Below are 26,067 nucleotides of genomic sequence, written 5' to 3' on the forward strand. Positions count from 1 at the left end.
GAAAGGGAGAAGACGGGCTCATCACAGTGTCCCACCACCCTCTTCCCCAATATCACTACCTTTTTGCTAGGACTGTGGCTCACATAGTTTTAAATCATTTAGACAATGGATGAGGTAGCAAAATACTGCCACCAGGAAGTTGCATGGCCTAGTGGGAATCAATCAATCAATTGTATTTATTGAGCGCTTACTGTGTGCAGAGCACTGTACTAAGCGCTTGGGAAGTACAAGTTGGCAACATATAGAGACGGTCCCTACCCAACAGTGGGCTCACAGTCTAGAAGGGGCAGACAGAGAACAAAAACAAACATACTAACAAAATAAAATAAATAGAAGAGATATGTACAGGTAAAATAAATAAATAAATAGATAAGTACAAACATATATACATATATACAGGTGCTGTGCGGAAGGGAAGGAGGTAAGATGGGGGGATGGAGAGGGGGAAGCAGCATGGCCTAGTAGATAGAGCACAGGACTGGGAGTCAGAAGGACCTTGGTTCTAATCCCTAATAATAATAATAGTGGCATTTATTAAGTGCTTACTATGTGCAAAACACTGTTCTAAGTGCTGGGGAGGTTACAACTTGCTCAGATTGTCCCGGGGGGGCTCACAGTCTTAATCCCCATTTTACAGATGAGGAAACTGAGGCACAGGAAGTTAAGGGACTTGCCCAAAGTCACACAGCTGACAATTGGTGGAGCTGGGATTTGAACCCCTGACCTCTGACTTCAAAGCCCGTGCTGTTTCCACTGAGCCACACTGCTTCTCATTCTCTGCCACTTTGCTGTGTGTCCTTGGGCAAGTCCCTTTGCTTCTCTGGGCCTCAGTTACCTCATCTGTAAAATGGAGATTAAGACTGTGAGTCCCACGTGGGACAGGGACTGTGTCCAACCAGATTAGCTTGTATCTACCTCAGTGATTAGAACAGTGCTTGACATATAGTAAGTGCTTAACAAATGTCATCATCATTATTATGAGGTAGCAAAATATCGCAACAGATTATCTGATTATCTTAAAGGAGTTTGCCAGATAAATGGTTCATAGTCCAAAATAACAATAATCCTCCATGGAACCTTGCCGTACACATATTTTCTGAATGCAGCGTGGTTCAGTGGAAAGAGCACGGGCTTTGGAGTCAGAGGTCATGGGTTCAAACCCCAGCTCCACCAATTGTCAGCTGTGTGACTTTGGGTAAATCACTTAACTTCTCTGTTCCTCAGTTGCCTAATCTGTAAAATGGGGATTAAGACTGTGAGCCCCCAGTGGGACAACCCGATCACCTTGTAACCTCCCCAGCGCTTAGAACAGTGTTTTGCACATAGTAAGTGCTAAATGAATTCCATTATTATTATTATTATTATATTATCTAAAAAGAAAAAACTCATTTTGTGAAAGACCTCAAACTTACTAAATACTTGTACTTGGGGTTTTTTCTAACTTAACAGCTTAGCATATACCCCTTAAGAAGAGTGTAGAGCTGAACCTGGGGATTATTGACCAGTTAGTTTCATGTCTATTTCTTAATGACCCCTTCAAAGAACTCACCATCTCTTTCCTGTTTAGCCAAACAGCTATCAACCAGGTTCAAGCTCTCATTAGCTCAGGGTTGACTACTATATTAACCTCCTCTATGATCTCCCTGCCTCTATCCTCTTCAGACTATATTACATTTTTCTGTCCTAATCGTTGTCCTAAAGAACCCTTCAGCCCACATCTCTATTCCTCATGAATCCCAATGACTTTCCCTTTCCCTCCGCATCAACAGAAACTCTTTACCACTGGCCTCAAGATTCTTTACCAGATCTTTCCTTCCATCAGTCAGTTGTATTTATTGAGCACTTACTGTACTAAGCACTTGGGTTGGAATAGAAGATGGACCCCAGCAAACGAGTATATAATCAACTGCTTTTCTTCTATATGCTGTCTTTATGTACAACTCGCCAGCTTGTCCATTTGATTTGTCCCAAGCTATTTTGACAGTGTCTTATTCTTGATTTTCTCACCTCCAACGCCTTTCTCACAACCTTCCCTCCACCTGGCACTCAAAATAATCAGATTTCAAGTCTTATGAAATACCATCTCTCCTACAGAAAGCTTTTGCTGGTAGATTTCCATCCCAAAGTCATGGTAACCCAGTTTATTAATTTCACTTTATTAATTTATCCATTCATCTTTCCATACTAATGTTATTACCAGTGTATCCTCCTCCTCCCACTACTTATCAATCATTTCTGTCTGCCTGTCTCTCCTAATAGATTATAAACTCTCTGTGGGCAGGGATCATGTCTTCTACGATTATCGTACCTTATACCATGGCCTGACCTAGTAGAACAGTGCTTGGCCCATAGTTAGTGCTTAACAAATACCACTATTATTATCATTATTATTAGAACGAATATGGGCCTGAGAGTCAGAAGATCTGGATTCTAATCCTGGTTCTACTACCTGCATACTGTGTGACCTTGGTCAAGTCACTTAATTTCTCTCACTTTCTTCCTCCTAATTAGACACTGAATGCAGTGTGGCTCAGTGGAAAGAGCGCGGGCTTTGGAATCAGGGGTCATGGGCTCAAAGCCCGACTCGCTCAATTGTCAGCTGTGTGACTTTGGGCAAGTCACTTAACTTCTCTGGGCCTCAGTGACCTCATCTGTAAAATGGGGATTAAGACTGTGACCCCCCCGTGGGACAACCTGATCACTTTGTAACCTCCCCAGTGCTTAGAACAGTGCTTTGCACATAGTAAGTGCTTAATAAATGCCATTATTATTATTATTATTATGTGGGACAGAGATTGTGTCTGACCAAATTATCTTGTACGGACCCCAGGTTTTAGTACAGGGCTTGGAATATATTGTGTTGCAGTACCACTATTATTATTGATATCATTATTATTCTTTCTAAAAAAATACTCATTCCACATCTCCCCACTCCTCCTCAAGAATGTACGCTGGCTGCCCAGCCACCTCCACATTACACAGAAACTCATCAGCTCTCCATCTCCTACCTTACTTCTGATTTTCTACTACCCACATTCTGTACATTTTACTTCTTTAATGACAACCTATTCACCATACCTCAGTCTCATCTATCTTGCCACTGACCCCTGGTCCCATCTCTTCCCTCTGGTCTAGAAATCACTCCCCCTCCATTTAAGACAGAGCTCCACTCTCACCATCTTCAAAGATTTATTAAAATCATATCTCCTCCAAGAGGCCTTCTCCAATTAAGTCTTCTTTCCCCTACTCCCTCTCCGTTCTCCATCGCCTGTGTACTAAGATCTGCACCCTTTAAGCCCTTGATATTCACTCCTACCCGCAGCCCCACAGTATTTATGTACATAACCACAGTTTATATTGATTTCAGCTCCTCTAGACTGTAAGCTTCTGGTGGGCAGAAACATGTTGTACTGAACTTTTTCAACTGCTTAGTACAGTGCTCTGCATGCAGTGAATTCTTAATTAATATCATTGATTGATTAATTATTACTACTATGATTATGCTCTGGTAGGCACCTGAAAATACTATTCATTGATTAACTCAATGAGGTCTGATTTTCCTTAGAGAATTATGCACTAGGTGATTAGAAGATTCTATGATTAAATTTAGGTTGTGAACTCTTAGAACAACATAGCCTTTTGGAGTAAAGACAACCTGGTTTCGATAAGGGAACACACACCTCATTAATTCCAATGGTATTAATCTGATGGACTCCTTAGACGAAGCACAAAAAAACCCCGGTATTTCCTTGACATCCCACTGACCTTCGAATCTCACATTCAATATATTGTGAATTCTTGCTGGTTCTTCCTACTCTGCATCTGCTAGATGAACCCCTTTCCTCTCACCCCAGAAAGCTGAAGCAGTGTAATCTACTGGATAGAACGCAACTCTGGGAGTCAGAAGGACCTGGATTCTAATTCTGGCTCCACTGCTTGCCTGCTGTGTGACCTTGAGCAAGTCACTTTACTTCCTTTGGGCCTCATTTCCTTCAGCTGCAAAGTGGGGATTAAGACCGTGATCCTCATGCCATAATAATAATGTGGGACTTGGATTGTTTCCAACCTGATTAGCTTGACTATGCCCCCATGCTTAGTACAGTATCTGTCCCATAGTAAGCACTTAAAAAATTCCATAAAAAAAAGCTCTGCCACAAGCTAGTACAAAATGCCACGAATTGTAGTCATTGAGCAGCTAGACTACTATATCAGCCTATCAACTTCCTCCCTCCTCTCACTGTCTCCATCCCCTAACCACTTCAAACTATACTAAATAGTGCAACCATCAGTCCATCAATCAAGGGTACTTATTGAGTATTCACTTTGTGCAGAGCTCAATACTAAGTGCTTGGGAAAGTTCACTACAACAGAGTTGGTAGATGAAATCCCTGTCCAAATGGAGCTAATACGATCTACAGAGAAAGATAGAAATCATCTTCTCATAATGTCACTAAGATCACATCTTTCCACTCTTCAAAAACCTCCGCCAGCTTCTCTTGTCCCTCTACATCAAGCAAAAGCCCTTCAAAACCAGCTTCAGGATTTTCCACTAACTTAGTTCAGTTAACACACCTACTCTTTTCATCTGCTATTTCTTCTTTGCTCTCTTCATCCTACCAAGCTCAACTAACATTACTTTCCAACTTCTGTCCTTCGCTCATGCTGTTATTCATTCATTCAATCATATTTATTGAGCGCTTACTGTGTGCAGAGCACTGTACTAAGCACTTGGGAAGTACAAGTTGGCAACATATAGAGATGGTCCCTACCCAACAACGGGCTCACAGTCTAGAATAGTAGTCTAGTCTACTCAGAATACAAATCCCTCTCTCCCCAAATCCAATAGAATACAGCTCTCCAAAAATCCACTTCCTCCAATGAACCATCCCAGATTAATTCCCAGCACCTGAATCTTACCAACCCATCAGCCCTATCTAGCATTTGTGCACATAGTCTTAGCCATCCTCAGCATTTAGGTGCCTACACATACTCAATCAATCAATCAATCAGTCAATCAATCAATCGTATTTATTGAGCACTTACTGTGTGCAGAGCACTGTACACTAAGCACTTGGGAAGTACAAATTGGCAATATATAGAGACAGTCCCTACCCAACAGTGGGCTCACAGTCTAAAAGGGGGAGACAGAGAACAAAACCAAACATACTAACAAAATAAAATAAATAGAATAGAATAGATATGTACAAGTAAAATAAATGAATAAATAGAGTAATAAATATGTACAAACATATATACAGGTGCTGTGGGGAAGGGAAGGAGGTAAGATGGGGGGGATGGAGAGGGGGACGAGGGGGAGAGGAAGGAAGGGGCTCAGTCTGGGAAGGCCTCAGTTTACATTCTATTATGTACCTTGTTTACTTAATTTGTAAGTGTTTGACATTTGTCTTCCCCAGTAGAACATAAATTCCTTTTGGACAGAAAATGGGTCACTTTTGGTTTTGTACTTCCAAAGCACCCAAAACTGGGCATCACCTTCTGTGGGCACGCCATAAAGGCTACTACTATTTATATAAAAGGATACCAGAAGACACAATATGTTTACATTTTGGTAAATTATTTGGCCAGAGCCTGCCCAGGACTAGAGTGGGAATCCTGGGTGGGCACAGTGGGCCAGGCAACAGACTCTGCTTAGACCCAGGATAACACCAGGCAGGCCCAGGGAGAGCAGACATAGCATAGTCTGATGACATCACATTCAGCGCTGCAAGATGATGCCATTGGCCACCTGGGATGGCCAAAACAATGTCATCTGGGGATGGCAAATATGCTGCGGTGATCTTTCAATTATATCTTCTCCAAGAGGTCTTACCTAAGCTATCATTCCCCCCATTCACCCTCCCATCTCTCCTTCTCCAGCCCAGCCCACACACTCCTCTCCTCTGCCGCTAACCTCCTCTCTGTGCCTCATTCTCACCTGTCCCACTGTCGACCCCTGGCCCACATCCTACCTCTGGCCTGGAATGCCCTCCCTCCTCACATCTGCCAAACGAGCTTTCTTACCCCCTTCAAAGCCCTACTGAGAGCTCACCTCCTCCAGGAGGCCTTCCCAGACTGAGCCCCCCTTTTCCTCTGCTCCTCTTCCCCTCCCCATCACCCCAACTCCCTCTCTCTGCTCTACTCCCCTCCCTACCCCACAGCACTGGTGTATATATGTACATATTTATTATTCTATTTATTTTATTAATGATGTGTATTTGTTTGTAATTCTATGTATTTATATCGATGTTATTGATGTCTTTCTACTTGTTTTGTTGTCTGTCTCCCCCCTTCTAGACTGTGAGCCCATGGTTGGGAAGGGATTGTCTTTGTTGGTTGCTGAATCATACTTTCCAAGTGCTTAGGACTGAGCTCTGCACACAGTAAGCGCTCAATAAATATGATTGATTGAATGAATGAATGAATCACTTAAGCACTTGGTTCTGAACCCCTTAAACACTTGATATTCACCCTATTCCTACCCTCACAGCACTTACATACACTCTCCCATTTCCCCTAATTGTGATTTATTTTAATGTCATTCTCCCACACTAGACTGCAAGCTCCTCTTAATCAAGGTTCTTGTCTACCAACTCTATTATACTGTTGTCTCCTTAGTGCTCAGTACAGTGTTCTCCACATAATATTGATTGATTGATTTATCCCGCTTTACTAAGATCTACTTTGTTAGCATTTTCATAAATGATCCCAAAGAGGGCATGTTTGAAAGTAATAATAATAATAATAATGATAGTTTTTGTTAAGTGCTTACTTCAACTTGTACTTCCCAAGCGCTTAGTACAGTGCTCTGCACACAGTAAGTGCTCAATAAATGCGATTGATGATGATGATGATATGCCAAGCACCGTTTTTGCAGATGGCACATTAAAGTCTTTCAGGTGGGGAAGCAGTGCTGCTTAGTGGAAAGAGCACGGGACTGGAAAATCAGGGACTTGGTTTCTAATCCTGACCCCACCACAGGTCTGTTGGGTGACCTTGGACAAGTCACTTACCTTCTCTGTGTCTCAGTTACCACATCCGTAAAATGGGGATTAAATACATTCATTCATTCATTCAATGATATTTATTGAGTGCTTACTGTGGGCAGGGCACTGTACTAAATGCTTGGTAAGTACAAGTCTGCAACATATAGAGACAGTCCTAACCCAACAACGGGCTCACAGTCTAGAAATGGGAGACAGACAATGAAACAAAACAAGTTAAAAGGTGTCAAAACTGTCAGAATAAATAGGATTATAGCTCTTACTCCCTCCCAATTTAGACTGTGAGTCCCATGTAGGACCGGGACTGTCTCCAACCTGACTATCTTGTCCCTATCCCAGTAGTTAGTTCAGTGCTTCACATATGGTTAGCACTGAACAACCGCTGTTGGAAAAAAAGAAATGTCATAACATCTGAGGATGAGCTGGAGGAAGACCTTGTGGAGTCAATGGGACAAATAACAGAGATGAGGTTCAGTGTGGGTAAGTGCAAGATTCTGTAAAAGGGAAAAACAATTCAAATTTAAATGATTATAGGCTGGGGGCTATCAGTCATAGGACAAAAAAGGCAGAGTCATTGTTACAATTCTTTTCAAATCATTTGTCCATTTGTGATAGCGCATGAAAATAACCATATGCTGGGCATCATCAGGAATGGGATAGAAGGAAAAACTTAAGGTATTTTATACTTCATCACACTATAGTATGTGCATGGTCATGTTATGCACACATTTGTAATATTGAATACATTTCCCATCACCTGCAGAGATGGAATAGAGCTACAGATTGTGTAGAAACAGGCAACCGAAGAGGTTAGGAAAATAGAGAATCTTCCCTCTAAGGGAAGACTGAAAAACTAGCACTCTGCAACAATGAAGAACAAGTGGAGAGGTGATTGACATTTAACAAAATCATGAAGGGTGTGGAAAAGGTGGGCACAGAAATATTAGAAAAGTTCTACACCAGGACAAGGGGGCAGTCACTAACCCTTAAAAATGGTAGATTCAAGTCAAAACAAGCACTTTCTCCACAGTCAACACGTAGAATGCATTTTCTCAGGAAATTATGCATTTTCTCAGGAAGTTGAAAGTATTAGCAGGTTAAAAGGGGTTTGCATCAAATTGTGGACAACTGATTCAGACTGGATTAGTATAAGGAAAATATGGAAAGAGAATGAGGCCACTTAGCCTGAGCACTTACAAACTCTTTGATGGATTCATTCATTCATTCAGTCGTATTTATTGAGCATGTACTGTGTGCAGAGCACTGTACTAAGCACTTGGGAAGTACAAGTTGGCAGCATATTCATTCATTTATTCAATCATATTTATTGAGTGCTTACTATGTGCAGAGCACTGTACTAAGCGCTTGGGAAGTACAAGTTGGCAATATATAGAGACATTCCCTACTCAACAGTGGGCTCACAGTCTAGAAGGGGGAGACAGACAACAAAACAAAACAAAAAATGTAGACAGGTGTCAAAATCATGTCAAGAAGAGCAAGTTAATATGACAAATCCTCCAAGCCATGATCAGAGACAGATGCTGGGCAGCCTGGACCATTTGTTTGACCCAATAATCTCATTTTTTCTAGTTTCTGAATTTCCAATAGAGGCCTATTAATTTTGATATTTCTTATTACTGTAGTATATGTTAAATGTTTACTATGTGCAGGGCACTGAGCTCTGGGGGAGATACAAGTTAATCAGGTCAGACAGTCCCCATCCCATATGGGACGCCCAGTCTAAGCAGGAGAAAGGACAGGCATCGAATCCTTATTTTACAGTTGAGGAAGCTAGCATCTTAATTTGTTGAGAATAGATTCCATAAACAGTTGGCCTATAAACAAGGAAATGGACAAGGTGTCCCCTTGGGCAAGTCACTTAACTTCTATGTGCCTCAGTTACCTCATCTGTAAAATAGGGATCATGACTGTGAGCCCAACATGGGACAACCTGATCACGTTGTATCCCCCCGAGCGCTTAAAACAGTGCTTTGCACATAGTAAGTGCTTAAAAAAGCACCATTATCATTCTATCTTCCACTGTAATCAGAATTATCAGACCTAAATATGAGTCTTTTATGACAATGGTTAGTTTTTACGCAACACTGAGATTGTGTGGAAAGACATGAGGCTAAATTACTATGTATTTTAAAGTTTGCATTTGACATAAGTGAATTTCATTTACAAAAAGGACTCTGCATGAGCTTCATGGGAGAAAATGCCTCTTTTTTTTCCTAGCTATGTTTTCAGACAATAATAAGCCATGGCTTTCTTTAGTTAGTAGATGTACAGCAAACATTTATAATGGTGTCACTGTGTTCTTTGTTCTTCTCTTTTGTACCATGCCTGCATCGCCAAGTTTGTGGTCAATATGCCTTTATCCACATACCGCATCAATTAACAGAAGCAGGTTTGTTTATAGTGTCTCATGCTGACTCTGTGACTTTCCTCTAAGCAGTCAATTAACCTGTCATTACCAGAAAAAGTCACTTCTAAATACATATTGAATATCCATAATGTAGAGGCCCCATTTGTGCTTTTGTTTTGGTGGATGACTCTGAGAATTACTAACTACCCCAATATCTTGAAATTACGTAATCTATGATGTTAGATTCTGCCAAACAAAACTGATCAGATAATACCAGTTATTTTTTTCTGAATCTGCCATCACTTTAATTGGCTGTTTGTCAACATATAGTCAGACTGTTATGAGGGTATTTATTATAAAAAGATGAAAATAACAGTTGTAAGGCTTTCCTCCCAGTGGATATTTCTTTTTCTTCAACCATTCTCAGACTCCATTATCCTCTTAAAGTCCCAATTACACAGGTTTTAACTGAAAATTATGGAGAACATTTTAAAAGTGAAGAACAAAATCTTGGATAGCAAAAATACAGGGTAAGTGAATTTATGCTGAAGCTTTTAACTTTAATCAGTCAAAGAAACTGCAAATTGTACTGTTGCTTTTATTGGAAAAATTATTTTTGTCCTGGTGGTAATAAGCATTTTCTTCAGAGTGGTTGTTTTCTAGAATGATTGCTTCAAACAGTTAAATTGCCACATCTTTCCCTTCCATTTTATCTTCTGAATTAATTCTCCAACAATGAAATTGTTTGTGAAAGCAAAGCTATTGGATTCAAAGATCAATTATGTCAGTAAGCAAGTAAAGATTTCTGATTTTTTCCACTTACAAACATCTCACTGAAATGTACAGTGTAAGGAAAATAATAATAGTAGTAATAATGACATTTATTAAGTGCTTACTATGTGCAAAGCACTGTTCTAAGTGCTGGGGGGGTTACAAGATGATCAGGTTGTACCACAGGGGGCTCGCAGTCTCCATCCCCATTTTACAGATGAGGAAACTGTAGTGAAGTGACTTGCCTAAAGTGACACAGCTGACAAGTGGAGGAGTCGGGATTTGAACCCATGACCCCAATGCCTGGGCTCTTTCCACTGAGCCACACTGCTTCTCAAATAAGTATGTGATAATATACTTCATTCATTCAGTAGTATTTATTGAACACTTTGTTGCACAGCACTGTACTAAGCACTTGGGAGAGTACAATACAACAATAAACAGACACATTCCCTTCCCATTTCTACTAACTCTGTTATATTGTACTTTCCCAAGTGCTTAGTGCTGTGCTCTGCATGCAGTTAAGTCCTCAATAAATACAATTGATTGATTGATTCATGTTTTATGTTTTATTCATGATTTATGTTGCCAATTTGTACTATGTTGCCAATTTGTACTTCCCAAGCGCTTAGTACAGTGCTGTGCACATAGTAAGCGCTCAATAAATACAATTGATGATGATGATGATGATTCATTGGAGAAGCAGTGTGGCTCAGAGGAAAGAGCCCGGGCTTTGGAGGCAGAGGTTAGGGGTTCAACTCCCGGCCCCACCAACTGTCAGCTGTGTGATTTTGGGCAAGTCACTGAACTTCTCTGGGCCTCAGTTCCCTCATCTGTAAAATGGGGATGAAGACTGTGAGCCCCCCATAGGACAACCTGATCACCTTGTAACCTCCCCAGCGGTTAGAACAGTGCTTTGCACATAGTAAGCACTTAATAAATGCCATCATTATTATTATTATTATTATTCCCACAATGAGCTTACAGTCTAGAGCAGTTTTGGCACATAATAAGAGCTTATCAAATATCATAAAATAATAATAATCATAATAGGAGTATTTATTCAATGCTTACTGTGTGTCAAGGGTTGTGCCAAAGGGTTGGGGTCAATATATGATAATCAATCAGACACAGTTCCTGTTCAATACGGGAATCACATTTTAAGAGGGAAGGTAAACAGGTCCCTTTTATAGGTGAGAAGACAGAGAAGTTAAATGACCAAACTGTAAGCTCGTCCTCTAGACTGTAAGCTCACTGTGGACAGGGATCATTTCTACCAACTCTGTTATATTGTACTTTCCCAAGTGCTTAGTGCTGTGCTCTGCATGCAGTTAAGTCCTCAATAAATACAATTGATTGATTGATCGATTGATTCATTGTCTAAAGTCACATAGCAGGTCTGTAGCAGAGGCAGGACAGAGAAGCAGCATAGTCTAGTGGTTAGAGCCCAGGACAGGGAGTCAGAAGGACCTGGGTTCTAATCCCAGCTCCATCACTTGTTTTCTTTCTGACCTTGGGCAAGTCACTTAATTTCTCTGGGCCTCAGTTACCTCATCTGTAGAATTGGGGTTAAGACTGTGAGCCCCATGTGGGACATTCATTCATTCATTCGTTCAATCGTATTTATTGTGCGCTTACTGTGTGCAGAGCACTGTACTAAGCACTTGGGAAGTACAAGTTGGCAACATATAGAGACGGTCCCTACCCAACAGCGGGCTCACAGTCTAGAAGGGGGAGACAGACAACAAAACAAAACATATTAACAAGATAAAATAAATAGAATAAAATTTGTACAAATAAAATAAATAAATAAATGGAGTAATAAATATGTACAAACGTATATACATATATACAGGTGCTGTGGGGAGGGTTAGGAGGTAAGGCGGGGAGAAGGGGGAGAGGAAGGAGGGGGCTTAGTCTGGGAAGACCTCCTGGAAGAGGAGCTCTCAGTAGGGCCTTGAAGGGAGGAAGAGAGCTAGCTTGGCGGATGATGATATGTGCTGAGGGAGGGCATTCCAGGCCAGGGGGAGGACGTGGGCCGGGGGTCGACGGTGGGACAGGCGAGAACGAGGCACGGTGAGGAGGTTAGTGACAGAGGAGCGGAGGGTGTGGGCTGGGCTGGAGAAGGAGAGAAGGGAGGTGAGGTAGGAGGGGGCGAGGTGATGGACAGCCTTGAAGCCCAGGGTGAGGAGTTTCTGCTTGATGCGTAGGTTGATTGGTAGCCACTGGAGATTTTTGACTATGTCCGAACTGATTATCTTTTATCTATCCCAGCACTTAGAACAGTGCCTGGCACACAGTGAGTGTCTAACAAATTCCATTAAAATACCCCTCAAAACCCAGTACTTCTGACTCCCAGGCCTGGTCTCTTTCGATTGGGCCAAATTTTAAAATTTTTACTGGTAACCCATCTGATATAATTATTTTTTACAGAGTTTTTTTAGCCAGGAAATTTAAATAGGTTTGACTCCCTCCATCCCCCTTTTCATTTTTTTTTTTTTTTTTTTTAGTTGTATTTGTTAAACGCTTACTATGAACCACGGGCTGTACTTAGTGCTGGAGTAGATACAAGATAATCAGATTAGACATGGTTCCTTGTGAAGAAACAGGAGAATCTCCCCCTGTGGACTGTAAACTCCTTGTGGGCAGCTATCGCATCAACCAACTCTGATGCATTGTACTTTTCCAAGTGCTTAAAATCATTTGAGGTCTGCTCAAAAACTGCCATCAATTGATGAAATAAATCAGTCAGATGTTCAAAAACAAATTCATTGATGTGTTTAAATAATAATAATGAAAACAGTATTTGTTAATAATAATGTTAATAGTATTTGTCTATGTGCCAGGCACTGTACTAAGTGCTGGGGTGAATACAAACAGATCAGGTTGGACACAGTCCCTGACCCACATGGGGCTCACAGTCTCAATCCCCACTTTACAGATGAGGTTACTGAGGCCCAGAAAAGTGAAGTGACTTACCCAAGGTCACACAGCAGACAAGTGGCAGAGCCGGGATTAGAACTCATGGCCTTCTGATTCCCAGGCTTGTGCTCTATCCACTACGCCATGCTGCTTCTGAAATAAATCTGTCAGATATTAACAACCAAATTCATCGAAGGCTTTAATAGTAATAATAATAATAACCTTGGTACTTGTTAAGCACTTATTATGTGCCAAGCACTGTTCTAAGTGCTGGGGAAGGTACAAGTTAATCAGGTTGGACATGGTCCCTGTCCCACAATGGAGTCACGGGCTTAATCCCCATTTTACAGATGGAGTAACAGAGGCCCAGCGAAGTGAAGTGACTTGCCCAAGGTCACACCCATTTTCTGGACCACACTCTGAGTGTTGTTGATTATCTAACCAATAGGCTTATTCTTCCCTAAGCCTCACTTGCAGTGTGGTGGAAATTCTGGTGCAATTTTCTCCTACCATGATAACTCACCAGCCTGGTAAAATATGGCCAGTTTTCAAACATAACATAGTTAAATTTTCTGCTGGCTTACTTCAGCTGATGACATATTGTTCATGGATCAACACTATCAAACAAATGTTTTACTGCTTCTCCCATTTATTGTTTGTGATTTCATACCATATTTTCTTGGATCAGGGGTGAAAATCGCAATACATATTCTCAGTTGGAACAGCAAAGAGTGGGATACCTTTACAGAATACACAGTTTACTTCGGTGGGGGCTGGCAAACAGGTAAAGGCAGAAAATAGCTAAAAATAAATCCGTAAAATGAATAAAAAGATACGTTCTTTCAATATGGGTAACTTGCCTTTTGTGAAAGAATAGATTGATAATTTCATCGATCAATGGTATTCATTAATACCATTTAGACTGTGAGCCCACTTTTGGGTAGGGACTGTCTCTATATGTTGCCAACTTGTACTTCCCAAGAGCTTAGTACAGTGCTCTGCACACAGTAAGCACTCAATAAATACGATTGATTGGTTGATTGATTAATAATAATGGCATATGTAAAGCACTTACTATATGGAAAACACTGTTCTAAGCACTGGGGAGGTTACAAGTGATCAGGTTGTCCCACGGGGGGCTCATGGTCTTAATCCTCATTTTACAGAGGAGGTAACTGAGGCACAGAGAAGTTAAGTGACTTGTCCAAAGTCACACAGCGGACAATTGGCGGAACCGGGATTTGAACCCATGACCTCTGACTCCAAAGGCCATGCCCTTTCCACTGAGCCACACTGCTTCTCTGCAAAGAATAGCTAAAAATAAATCCATAAAATGAATAAGAAGATATTTTCTTTCAATATGGGTGACTTGCCTTTTGTGAAAAAATAGATTGACAGTTTCATCAATCAATGGTATTCATTAATAATAATGGCATATATAAAGCACTTACTATGTGGAAAACATTCTAAGCACTGGGGAGATTACAAGTGATCAGGTTGTCCCAAGGGGGGCTCATGGTCTTAATCCTCATTTTACAGAGGAGGTAACTGAGGCACAGAGAAGTTAAGTGACTTGTCCAAAGTCACACAGCGGACAATTGGCGGAGCCGGGATTTGAACCCATGACCTCTGACTCCAAAGGCCATGCTCTTTCCACTTAGCCTCACTGCTTCTCTGCAATAAATAGCTAAAAATAAATCCATAAAATAAGAAGATACTTTCTTTCAATATGGGTAACTTGCCTTTTGTGAAAAAATAGATTGACAATTTCATCGATCAATGATATTCATTGAATGTTTTCTGCATGCAGGGCCAATCTATTAAGCTCTTGGGAGAGTACAGTACAGTGGAGTTGGTAGGCATGACTTCTTGCCCTTAAGAAGCTTACAAGTGAGTGGAGGAAACCGACATTTAAAGAAATTACAGATGGGAGAAGCAGCAGAGTGTAAGAATATCCATAAATGATGTGGGGCTGGTGGTAGAGTAAACGTCAAAAATACTTAGGGGATACAGACCCAGCTACATAGATGACTCAGAATCAATCAGTCAATCAATCAATTGTATTTATTGAGCGCTTACTGTGTGCAGAGCACTGTACTAAGCACTTGGGAAGTACAAGTTGGCAACGTATCGAGACAGTCCCTACCCAACAGTGGGCTCACAGTCTAAAAGGGAGAGAGAATGGGGTGGGGAATAATTATGTGGACAGTAATGTTCACAAAGAATATATTCAGTAAAGAAATGTTACATAATATTTTCTATTTTGTGTTAGATTTTGTTTGATACAATCGCCTGTTATATGAAGAATAAAATAGCTATAGTGAAACTAGGTGAAATTCATTTATTCATTCAATTGTATTTATTGAGCACTTACTGTGTGCAGAGCACTGTACTAAGAACTTGGGAAAGTACAATAGAAAAGTAGTGGCATTCCCTGCCCACAACAAGCTTAATGATGCTGTGTGTTTCTCTACTATTAAATTTTTCCTCAAGAAAATAATAATAATAATAATAATGGTATTTGCCAAGCACTATTCTAAGTGCTGGGGGAGATAGGAGGTTATCAGGTCATCCCAGGTTGGGCTCACAGTCTTAATCCCCATTTTACAGATGAGGTAAATGAAGCACAGAGAATAATAATAATAATGGCATTTATTAAGTGCTTACTATGTGCAAAGCACTGTTCTAAGCACTGGGGAGGTTACAAGGTGATCAAGTTGTCCCACAGGGGGCTCACAGTCTTAATCCCTATTTTACAGATGAGGTAACTGAGGTACAGAGAAGTTGCGACTTGATCAAAGTCACATGGGATTCGAACCCATGACCTCAGACTCCAAAGCCCGTGCTCTTTCCACTGAGCCATTCTGCTTCTCGTCTATTCTTCTCATATGTTCATTTATATCACATATTTCTTCCCAAAGAAAATATATTTGAGAGCTTGCTTTTTTAAAGATAACATGAACGTAGTGTGTCAAGATGAGTAAGTTAATTAGCTACCCTTTCAGTTATCATATTCTGTTGCGAATAAAGATGCAAGCGCTTTTGGGGGGAAATGTCTTGATGATACATAAACTTCTGAGACAGTGATAGCTTTATAGATCCAATCTGGAGGTGTAAAGAGCCCCACTTGTCAGGTTGGGTAAGCAGATACCGCTGACAATGCAACAAGAAGGAATGGAAATGAAGTTCAGAAACCAAACTTCCCTGTTTTCTACCATTAAAGAGAGAACAGCTGCTTTTTTAAAAACGGATTTTTAAAAATACCACTTTGGGCGACTTGAGTAAGGCCCAAATTGTAGGAAGTGCCACTGGGGGACAGATGATACCACGCACTAGAAACCAAGTAATAAAGGGACTGAATGATTAAAGGTGGAATAATAGGACAGATGGAGAAAATGTCTTTTGATTCATCTTCTGCATCTAATATGTAGGTAAGAAATGATTCCTAGGGCTTGATATTCTGCTAATGATTTTCTTGAGTGAGGTCAAAAGGATGGAGTCTTTCCAGTATTTACTAGATTGATTATTCTAAAAGTGGTCCTGGAAACTAATAGACTACAAACAAAATAAACCAGAATCCCCCAATTAGGTAAAAAAAAATGCATTGAAATGGATATAAAAATGAATGAGAATATGGCATTAGAAAGTCTTCAGCGTAGGCCAAATGGATAACCTCATTCATTCATCATCTTATACAAAAATGATACAAAAATGGATCTCCCAGCAAAGTTGATATATGTATTATTTGTGGCAATTATTTAATCCACGAATAAAACTGCGGTACTCTTGATCATAATGTTATTGATTTTTGTACTTATTAATCTTATATTGTGAACTATAATAATATTATGCCTAAAGAGAAAAATGAGTAAGATGAATACTATTTTACATTTTTCTGTATACCTTATTTCACTCCAGAACATATTCAAACAAAAGAATGTATTAACAATTTTGAAATGTCATTAAAAACTAGTAATACTTATGGCACTTATTAAGCTCTTACTCTGAACCAAGGCCTAGGCCAAGCACTGGAATAGATTCAGGATCTTTAAATCATAAAAAAAAATACTTTGCAGAACAAAATTCTGGACTTCTATTTTGTTAAATCAATGAGTCACTTTTAAAATGAAAGGTTAAAGACTAGTAGTCAACTACTTAGACATTCATTCATTTATTCTGTCATATTTATTGAGTGCTTACTGTGTGCAGAGCACTGTACTAAGCGCTTGGGAAGTACAAGTTGGCAACATATAAAGACGGACCCTACCCAAAAACAGGCTCACAGTCTAGAAGGGGGAGGCAGAGAACAAAACAAAACATGTAGACAGGTGTCAAAGTCGTCAGAACAAATAGAATTAAAGCTATATGCACATCGTTAACAAAATAAATAGAATAGTAAATATGTACAAGTAAAATAAGTAGAGTAATAAATCTGTACAAATATATATACAAGTGCTGTGGGGAGGGGAAGGATGTAGGGCAGGGGGGATGGGGAGAAGGTGAGGAGGAGAGGAAAAAGGGGGCTTACATGCAAGTGACTTGTGTTGCCGACTTGTACTTCCCAAGCGCTTAGTACAGTGCTCTGCACACAGTAAGTGCTCAATAAATACAATTGATTGATTGATTGCTACTTCCATTCTGCCATGAATTATGATGAATTGGAATATAAGTTTATTTCTTCTATATTTTCAAGAGAGCGAGACCTAGGGTAGGTTAGGGATTCCAGAAGTGCTGTGTGCTTTTTGGGGGACTTATGTTAATTTGCCACTTCCTACAGTTGGGGCTCACTCAAGTCGCCCAAAGGCAAAACCACTTTGCAATTAACTGATGTGTAATAAATCTCTCAGTTCTGCTGCCAGAAACTTGTGGCCTCTAGGAAGGCTCTGTGGGGCCTGTTCTAAACTGAAACGTCTCAGAAGAGCTCTTCTAAACTAGAGGCACTCCAGTTGGCCCAGTTTCATTCACCCAGGGGGTTCTGATGACTCCAGAAATTTTCCAAATTGGCCCCACAATCAGTCTATTCCCAAGTCAATTGGAGACTAATGGAATCTCCTGTGGCAGCTAAATCCAATCAGTTAATTAGAGAATCAGCATGGTTTAGTGGAAACAGCACAGGCTTGGGAGTCAGAAGACAGGGGTTCTAATCCCAACTCTGCCACTTGTCAGCTGTATGACTTTGTGCCTCAGTTACCTCATATGTTTTATGGGGATTAAGACTGTGAGCCCCACCTGGGACAACCTGATTCCCTTGTATTTATTCTGGGATGAGAAGCAACATGGCTTAGTGGAAAGAGCACAGGCTTGGGAGTCAGACATCATGGGTTCTAATCCCAGCTCTGCCACTTGTCAGCTGTGTGACTTTGGGCCAGTCGCTTAACTTCTCTGTGCCTCAGTTACCACATCTGTAAAATGGGGATTAAGACTGTGAGCCCCACAGGGGAGCAACCTGATTACCTTGTATCTACCCCATCACTTGGAAGAATGCTTGGCACATAGTAAGCGCTTAACAAATGCCATTATAGAGAAGCAGCATGACTTAGTGGAAAGAGCAAGGGCTTGGGGGTCAGAGGTTGTGAGTTCTAATCCCAATTCTCCCACTTATCAGCTGTGTTACCTTGGGCAAGTAACTTTACTTCTCTCTGCCTCAGTTCCCTCATCTGTAAAATGAGGATTAAAACTGTGAGCCCCACGTGGGACAACCTGATTACCTTGTATCTACCCCACTGGTTAGCATAGTAAGTGCTTAACAAATGCCAGTATTATTATTATTATTACACCAGTGTTTAGAACAGTGCTTGGCACATAGTAAGCACTTAACAAATACCATCATTATTATTATTATTAATCAATAAGGTTTTTTAAGTGCTTACTGTGTACAGACAGTGTACTAACTGCTTGGGAGAGTACGATATAAGAGATTCATTCATTCATTCAATCATGTTTATTGAGCACTTACTGTGTGCAGAGCACTGTACTAAGCACTTGGGAAGTACAAGTTGGTAACATATAGAGATGGTCCCTACATGTTCCCTGCCCACAAGGAGCTTACAGTCTAGAGACCTAGACTAGTGAAAAGTCTAGAGGTCTAGACTAGTATACAGTCCAGACTCATTCTGCGTCCTCATACTAGGAGAGAGAATTTTAGGGATCATCATATGAGAGACCCCTGGATAAATTATCAACATAACACCACATGGGGATTTTTAAAAGGTAGCCAGCTGGGGGGATTTGGCACCTTTCTTTTCATATCTTCTGTGTGACTTTGGGCAAGTCACTTCATTTCTCTGGGCCTTAGTTACCTCACCTATAAAACGGGGATCAAGACTATAAGCCAGATGTGGGACAGGGACTGTGTCAAAACCGATATGCTTGTATCCACCCCAGTGCTTAGTGAAGTACCTGGCACATAGTAAGTGCTTAGCAAAAACCACAGTTATTATTATTAGAGAAGGAAAAATCCTCTCTTGATGGCTATGTGGTTTTTTTTTTTCCAACACAGGAGAGAAACCCCTTTATTTCAAGCAGCTAAAGAAAATGATATGAAGTCGTTAATGCAGTTAATAGGAGATGAAAGTACAGACCCACTTGAGAAAGGTAGGCTTATTCTTTTCTTTTTTGAAAATTGAAAACCTCATCAATGGCAAGGAACTGTACAGCCACTCATCTTATTATTGTGGATGCTGGGAAAAAACAAAATTCTGTTAGTCACATTGATTGAGCACTTACTGTGTGCAGAGCACTGTACCAAGGGCTTGGGAGAGTACAATATAATAATAAACAGGCACATTCCCTGCCCATGTAAGATTCTTTCACATCTATTGACATATTCTGTGATCAAAAGGTCTCTCCAGCTCTGGAGCAATTTCATCAGCATCATCTAGCAACATAATTCAGGGTTGAACTATAAGCACAGGATTATGCAAAACATAGTTTTTTAAGCTTGTTGTGGACAGAGAACATGTCTACCAATTCTATACTCTCCCAAGCATTTAATACAGTGCTCTTTATACAAGAAATGCTCAATAAAAATGATTGATTGATTAATGATGCTGCCAATCAATCAATCATTTTTATTGAGCACTTACTATGTGTGGACCACCGGAATAAGTGCATAAGAGACTAAAATATAACAGACTTGAAAGACGTTCCCTGCCCACCAGGCGCAGTCCAGAGGGGAAGATAGACATTACTTTACTAAAATGAGAGGTATACATAAGTGCTGTAGGGGCTGAGGATGGAGTGAATAAAGGGTGACACAAATCAAATCAAGGTTCAAGGGCAACACAGAAAAAAGAGGGAGTAGAGGAAATGAGGGATTCGTTAGGAAAGGCCTAGAGTCAATATTCACATCATTAGAACTCCACTGGGAAAGGATGGAAAAAGAGTTCTCAATAGCTGGAAACTCAAGCAGATTCTGTGTGAAAATGGAATGGGGTTACATGCAAGCCCAGAGCTTAAAAACAACAAAAACACACATTTAGAGACATGGTGGAGCAGTTTCTAGCAAAGGTGCATAGCCGGCCACAAGATCACAGCAGTCCTGTGGAAATACATCAAGCAAATTTATTCAGCAGTTATTGTGTGCAGAGCATTGTACTAAGAGCTACGGAGAATACAACAGCATTAGAAGATATGATCCCTATTCTCAAGGAGCTTACACTTTATCAGGGGAGCTTCCGATCATTTGGGGAGTTTGCAGCAAAATTTGTAGCAGTGCTACATGAAAATAGGGGTTTAAGGAAATAGACTTGAAAATAGAGAAAGACAAAGCCAGCAATGCAGCAAGAATTGAGTCATCTTTACTCGTGAAAAATGTTTGAAGGTGTGTGGATCCCACATCTGCCTTTTTAGTCTCACTCACAGATGTGGACAGGATCTAACCATTCACAGTGTGATTTTTGAGAATGATGGCCAGCTATACATATCTCTAGGGTCACTGCCATATCCCAAATCATGATGTGCTATCTCCATCAGGCCCCGGGTACCATTTAAGTGTATAAAGAATCATTTACCAAATGGTACTCAGGGGCCTGACAGAGTTAACTCATAAAAATAATGGCAACTGTGGTTTTTGTTAACTTCTTGCTGCATGCCTGGCAATGGTAATACAGTCAAATTAGTCAGGCAATCATGTTTACTGAGCGCTTACTCTGTGCAGAGCACTGTACTAAGTGCTTGGGAGAGTACAGTGTTTGAGAGACACATTCCCTACCTACAATGAGCTTACAGTCTAGAGACACAGTCCCTGTTCCCCATGGGGCTCACAGGCTAAATGGAGGGAGAAGAGACATTTAATCTCCAATTTACAGATGAGGAAACATGCACCGAAAAGTTAAATTATTTGCCCAAGGTCATACAGAAGTCAAGTGGCAGAGCTGGGATTAGAATTTAGGTCCTCTGACTCATAGGCCTGTGCTCTTCCCAAAGGATATGCTTCATGGAAAACTTGATTCTTTCTTTTCTCCAGTGGAGTTAACAATTTTTCTCCTAACCTGTTGGTGTTAGGTGCCTTTGGAGAAAGGGTTTTACATGTTGCAGCACTCTACAACAATCATGAAATCCTCATCGCACTATTAGATGCCTACCCATTCCTCATCAATTATCCGATGGAATGTGAGACCTATAAAGGTAAGGGAAGTTCATTCATTCATTCATTCAATCATATTTATTGAGTGATTACTCTGTGCACAGCACTGTATTAAGCGCTTGGGAAGTACAAATTCGTTGCAATTTCATTGTTTAGAAAATCAAAGACAAGCATTGCTTTTAAAATCTTTTGCCAAAACCATGTACTTTAAAGGTATGGATGCAAATTCAGGCACACTTAGTTTTCCTATGTCTTACACATTGTATCTTTCAGAATCCGTGTTAGATCATGCCGAGTACACACTATGTTTGAAGCTGCCTGTGTGCAAACATGTGCTTGAGTACAACAATTTATTTCAGTACTGCGTTCCACTATAAACAGACAGACGTGATTGTCAAAAGAAACCTCTTTAATTCTGGTGCCAAATTCTAGCCAAATGTGTGGGGAAAACACATTTTAACTGTACCGAGTATATGATGATACACATAATCATGGAAAATAAATTTGATTGTTGTTCATCATTGTTCGTCACTTTTATTTCCTCTTGTTTTCTGGAAGTGAATCAAAATGCCTAGTTCCAGTGAACAGAGCAAGATTCTTTGAAGATCCATCAGTCAATCAATGATATTTATTGAAGTGCAAAGTACTGTACTAAGCACTTGGGGGATTAAGAAAGAGCTGGTAAACAAGTTCCTTGGGCCAATGAGCTTACAGCTTAGAGGGGCAGTCAGACATTAATATAAATCAATAATTTATGAATATGTGCATAAGTGCAGTGGGGCTGAGTTGGGGTGAATACCAAGTGCCCAAAGATTACAGCTTTAAGTGCATAAATGATACAGTAGGGAAGAGGCAGTATGGGAAAGAGGGCTTAATTGGAGAAGGCCTCTTGGAGGTGATTTGACTTTTAAAAAGCTTCGATGGTGGGGAGAATGGTTGTCTGTCATGTATAGGATGGGGAGGAAGTTTCAGGTCAGAGAGAGGTTGTGGGAAAGGGGACAGTTATGAAAAAAACGAGATCAGGGGACAGTGAGCAAGCTGGCAGTACAGAAGCAAAGTGTGCGGGCTAGGATTCAGTGGGAGATCGATGAGGCAAGGAAGGAGGAGGATGCCAGCTCACTGAGTGCCTTAAAACTGATGATAAGGGGTTTCTCTTTGACATAGAGGTGGATGGGCAGGGAGTGGGGAGATGAGGAGGAGGAGTCATAGAATGAATGTTTTGGGTTGTTTTAGAAAAGTGATCCAGGCGGCAGAATGAAATATATACTGGAGTTGGAAGAGACAGGAGGCAGGGAAGTTAGCAAGGAGGCTGATACGGTAATCAAGGCTGGTTGGATAAATCCTTGGATCAATGTGGTAGCAATTTGGATGGAGAAGAAAGGGTGGATTTTAGCAATACTGGGAAGGTGAAACCAACAGGATTCGGTGGCGAATTGAATTTGTGGGTTTAATGAGAGAGGTGATCTGAGGATAATGCCAAAGCTTGTGAGACAGGGACTATGGTCATGCTGTATACAGGGTTGGGAATGTCAAGGAGAAGACAGGATTTGGGTGGGAAAATGAAGAGTTCTATATGGGGATTCTGTAGTCAGCTAATTCTGAAGCTAGAACTGAACCTCTTTGAATGGCTGTAGCCAGATTAAAGTACTTTTAAAACAAATTAAAGGAAAACTTTATGACTTTCCCCTTCCAGATTGTCCATTCATTCATTCACTCATCCATTCATCAATTTGCCATGTTTAAAATGTTTCAGAGATTCCTGTTGCTGCCCCACCTTGATTTCCCCTCTGGCCTGCTCAGGCAAGACAGCTGAGGAGCAGAGCCACAGGATGATTTTGAAGATGTGTGAAACTTGAATGTCCGCTCACCTCCCATTTCCGTTCTTCCACAACCTTTTTGTTGACCTTACTTAGTACTTACCTCCATTGCACTTGTGTCACCTAACTCTATCACAGAGATACTGGAACTTCATTTCTAGACATTCCTACTGAAAAAACTGTAGGGATCATCATCATCATCATCAATTGTATTAATGGAGCACTTACTATGTGCAGAGCACTGTACTAAGCGCTTGGGAAGTACAAATTGGCAACATATAGAGACAGTCCCTACCCAACAGTGGGCTCACAGTCTAAAAGGGGGAGACAGAGAACAAAACCAAACATACTAACAAAATAAAATAAATAGAATAGATATGTACAAATAAAATAAATAAATAGAGTAAAAAATATGTACAAACATATATACACATATACAGGTGCTGTGGGGAAGGGAAGGAGGTAAGATGGGAGGGTGGAGAGGGGGATGAGGGGGAGAGGAAGGAAGGGGCTCAGTCTGGGAAGGCCTCCTGGAGGAGGTGAGCTCTCAGCAGGGCCTTGAAGGGAGGAAGAGAGCTAGCTTGGCGGATGGGCAGAGGGAGGGCATTCCAGGCCTGGGGGATGACGTGGGCCGGGGGTCGATGGCGGGACAGGCAAGAGCGAGGTATGGTGAGGAGATCAGCAGTGGAGGAGCGGAGGGTGCGGACTGGGCTGTAGAAGGAGAGAAGGGAGGTGAGGTAGGAAGGGGAAAGGTGATGAAGAGCCTTGAAGCCCAGGGTGAGGAGTTTCTGCCTGATGCGCAGATTGATTGGTAGCCACTGGAGATTTTTGAGGAGGGGAGTGATATGCCCAGAGCGTTTCTGGACAAAGATAATCCGGGCAGCAGCATGAAGTATGGATTGAAGTGGAGAGAGACAGGAGGATGGGAGATCAGAGAGAAGGCTGATGCAGTAGTCCAGACGAGATAGGATGAGAGCTTGAATGAGCAGGGTAGCGGTAGGGATGGAGAAGAAAGGGCAGATCTTGGCAATGTTGTGGAGCTGAGACCGGCAGGTTTTGGTCACGGCTTGGATGTGAGGGGTGAATGAGAGAGTGGAGTCGAGGATGACACCAAGGTTGCGGGCTTGTGAGACGGGAGGGATGGTAGTGCCGTCCACAGAGTTGGGAAAGTCAGGGAGAGGGCAAGGTTTGGGAGGGAAGACAAGGAGTTCAGTCTTCGACATGTTGAGCTTTAGGTGGCGGGCAGACATCCAAATGGAGATGTCCTGAAGTCAGGAGGAGATGCGAGCCTGGAGAGAGGGGGAGAGAGCAGGGGCAGAGATGTAGATCTGGGTGTCATCAGCATAGAGATGATAGTTGAAGCCGTGGGAGCGAATGAGGTCACCAAGGGAGTGAGTGTAGATCGAGAACAGAAGGGGACCAAGCACTGAACCTTGGGGAACCCCCACAGTGAGAGAATGGGAGGGGGAGGAAGAGCCTGCAAAAGAGACTGAGAAAGAACGACCGGAGAGGTAAGAGGAGAACCAGGAGAGGACGGAGTCTGTGAAGCCAAGGTCAGATAGCGTGTTGAGAAGAAGGGGGTGGTCCACAGTGTCAAAGGCAGCTGAGAGGTCGAGGAGGATTAGGACAGAGTAGGAGCCGTTGGATTTGGCAAGCAGTCGTAGGGATGAAACTGCTAAATAAAAACTCATAAACCTTTGGCATCATTACTCACACTAGTAATGAGGAACTAAAGTAAATTATCCCTTCTAAACATCAAGTACTCAAGTGTATGGTGAATGGGGTAGGGCAGGGTATGTCTGATTGATCTTTAAATCCAGAAAAGGAATGTGATCTGAGGCAGGCCAAGATTATGAGAATGATACCTCCTCCATTCAGGAACACGATAGGTTTGCGGTTTGCTAATCTACAGTTCCTTCACAAACAAAAGGCTCTCAGAACATTCTTGCTGTTCAGATTACTCCAACTAAAACAGTGGTTTATAATCTGCCCCTCTTGCCCGCTCCTGTGTTAGGTTCCCCAGGCAGGATCTAAGTGGTGGGCAAATCTCTATACTGTAAGATTGTTGTGGGCAGGGAATGAGTTTGTTTATTGTTATATCGTGCTCTCCCAAGCCTCAATACAGTGCTTTGCACACAGTAAGCACTCAATAAATACAATTGAATGAAGGAATGAATGAATGAAATCTGCCTTTTGAGTGCAGTTTATGCTGGATTAAATTGGTGGAAAAATCCACCTGTTAAATCCCTTTGGAGTGAATCCGGGAGGGTGGGTGCAATGGACATTCATTCATTCATTCAATTGTATTTATTGAGCACTTAGTGTGTGCAGAGCACAGTACTGAGTGCTTGGGAAGGACAAGTTGGCAATATACAGAGACAGTTCCTACCCAACAACAGGCTCACAGTCTAGAAGAGGGAGACAGGGGACACTCACCACCCAGTGTATCTTACTGCTCATGGCAACAGATGCTCCATTCCCCATGTCTCCTGACAACCAGTCCCCTTGTTCTTATGGTAGCAAAAGTGGAAATTTTGGAATAAGGAATACCAGAAACAGCAGGGGGTGAGAAGGGTTGGTGGAGTCTGAACATGATGGCTA

At 41.4% G+C, this 26,067-nt stretch overlaps 1 protein-coding gene across 1 annotated transcript in view; it reads left to right on the top strand.

Moving 5' to 3' along the window:
- The first annotated feature begins 9,846 nt into the window (after positions 1-9,846).
- Positions 9,847-26,067, top strand: part of LOC119926556 (transient receptor potential cation channel subfamily V member 5-like) — a 48,346-nt gene continuing 32,125 nt past the window's right edge. The window contains exons 1-3 of the mRNA XM_038744627.1: positions 9,847-9,899; positions 19,562-19,656; positions 21,568-21,690. Coding sequence (XP_038600555.1) covers positions 9,847-9,899; positions 19,562-19,656; positions 21,568-21,690 — 271 coding nt within the window. The remainder of the gene's footprint in view (positions 9,900-19,561; positions 19,657-21,567; positions 21,691-26,067) is intronic.

Source organism: Tachyglossus aculeatus, chromosome 1, assembly GCF_015852505.1.
Source record: "Tachyglossus aculeatus isolate mTacAcu1 chromosome 1, mTacAcu1.pri, whole genome shotgun sequence".
In the NCBI taxonomy this organism is placed as follows: Eukaryota; Metazoa; Chordata; class Mammalia; order Monotremata; family Tachyglossidae; genus Tachyglossus; species Tachyglossus aculeatus.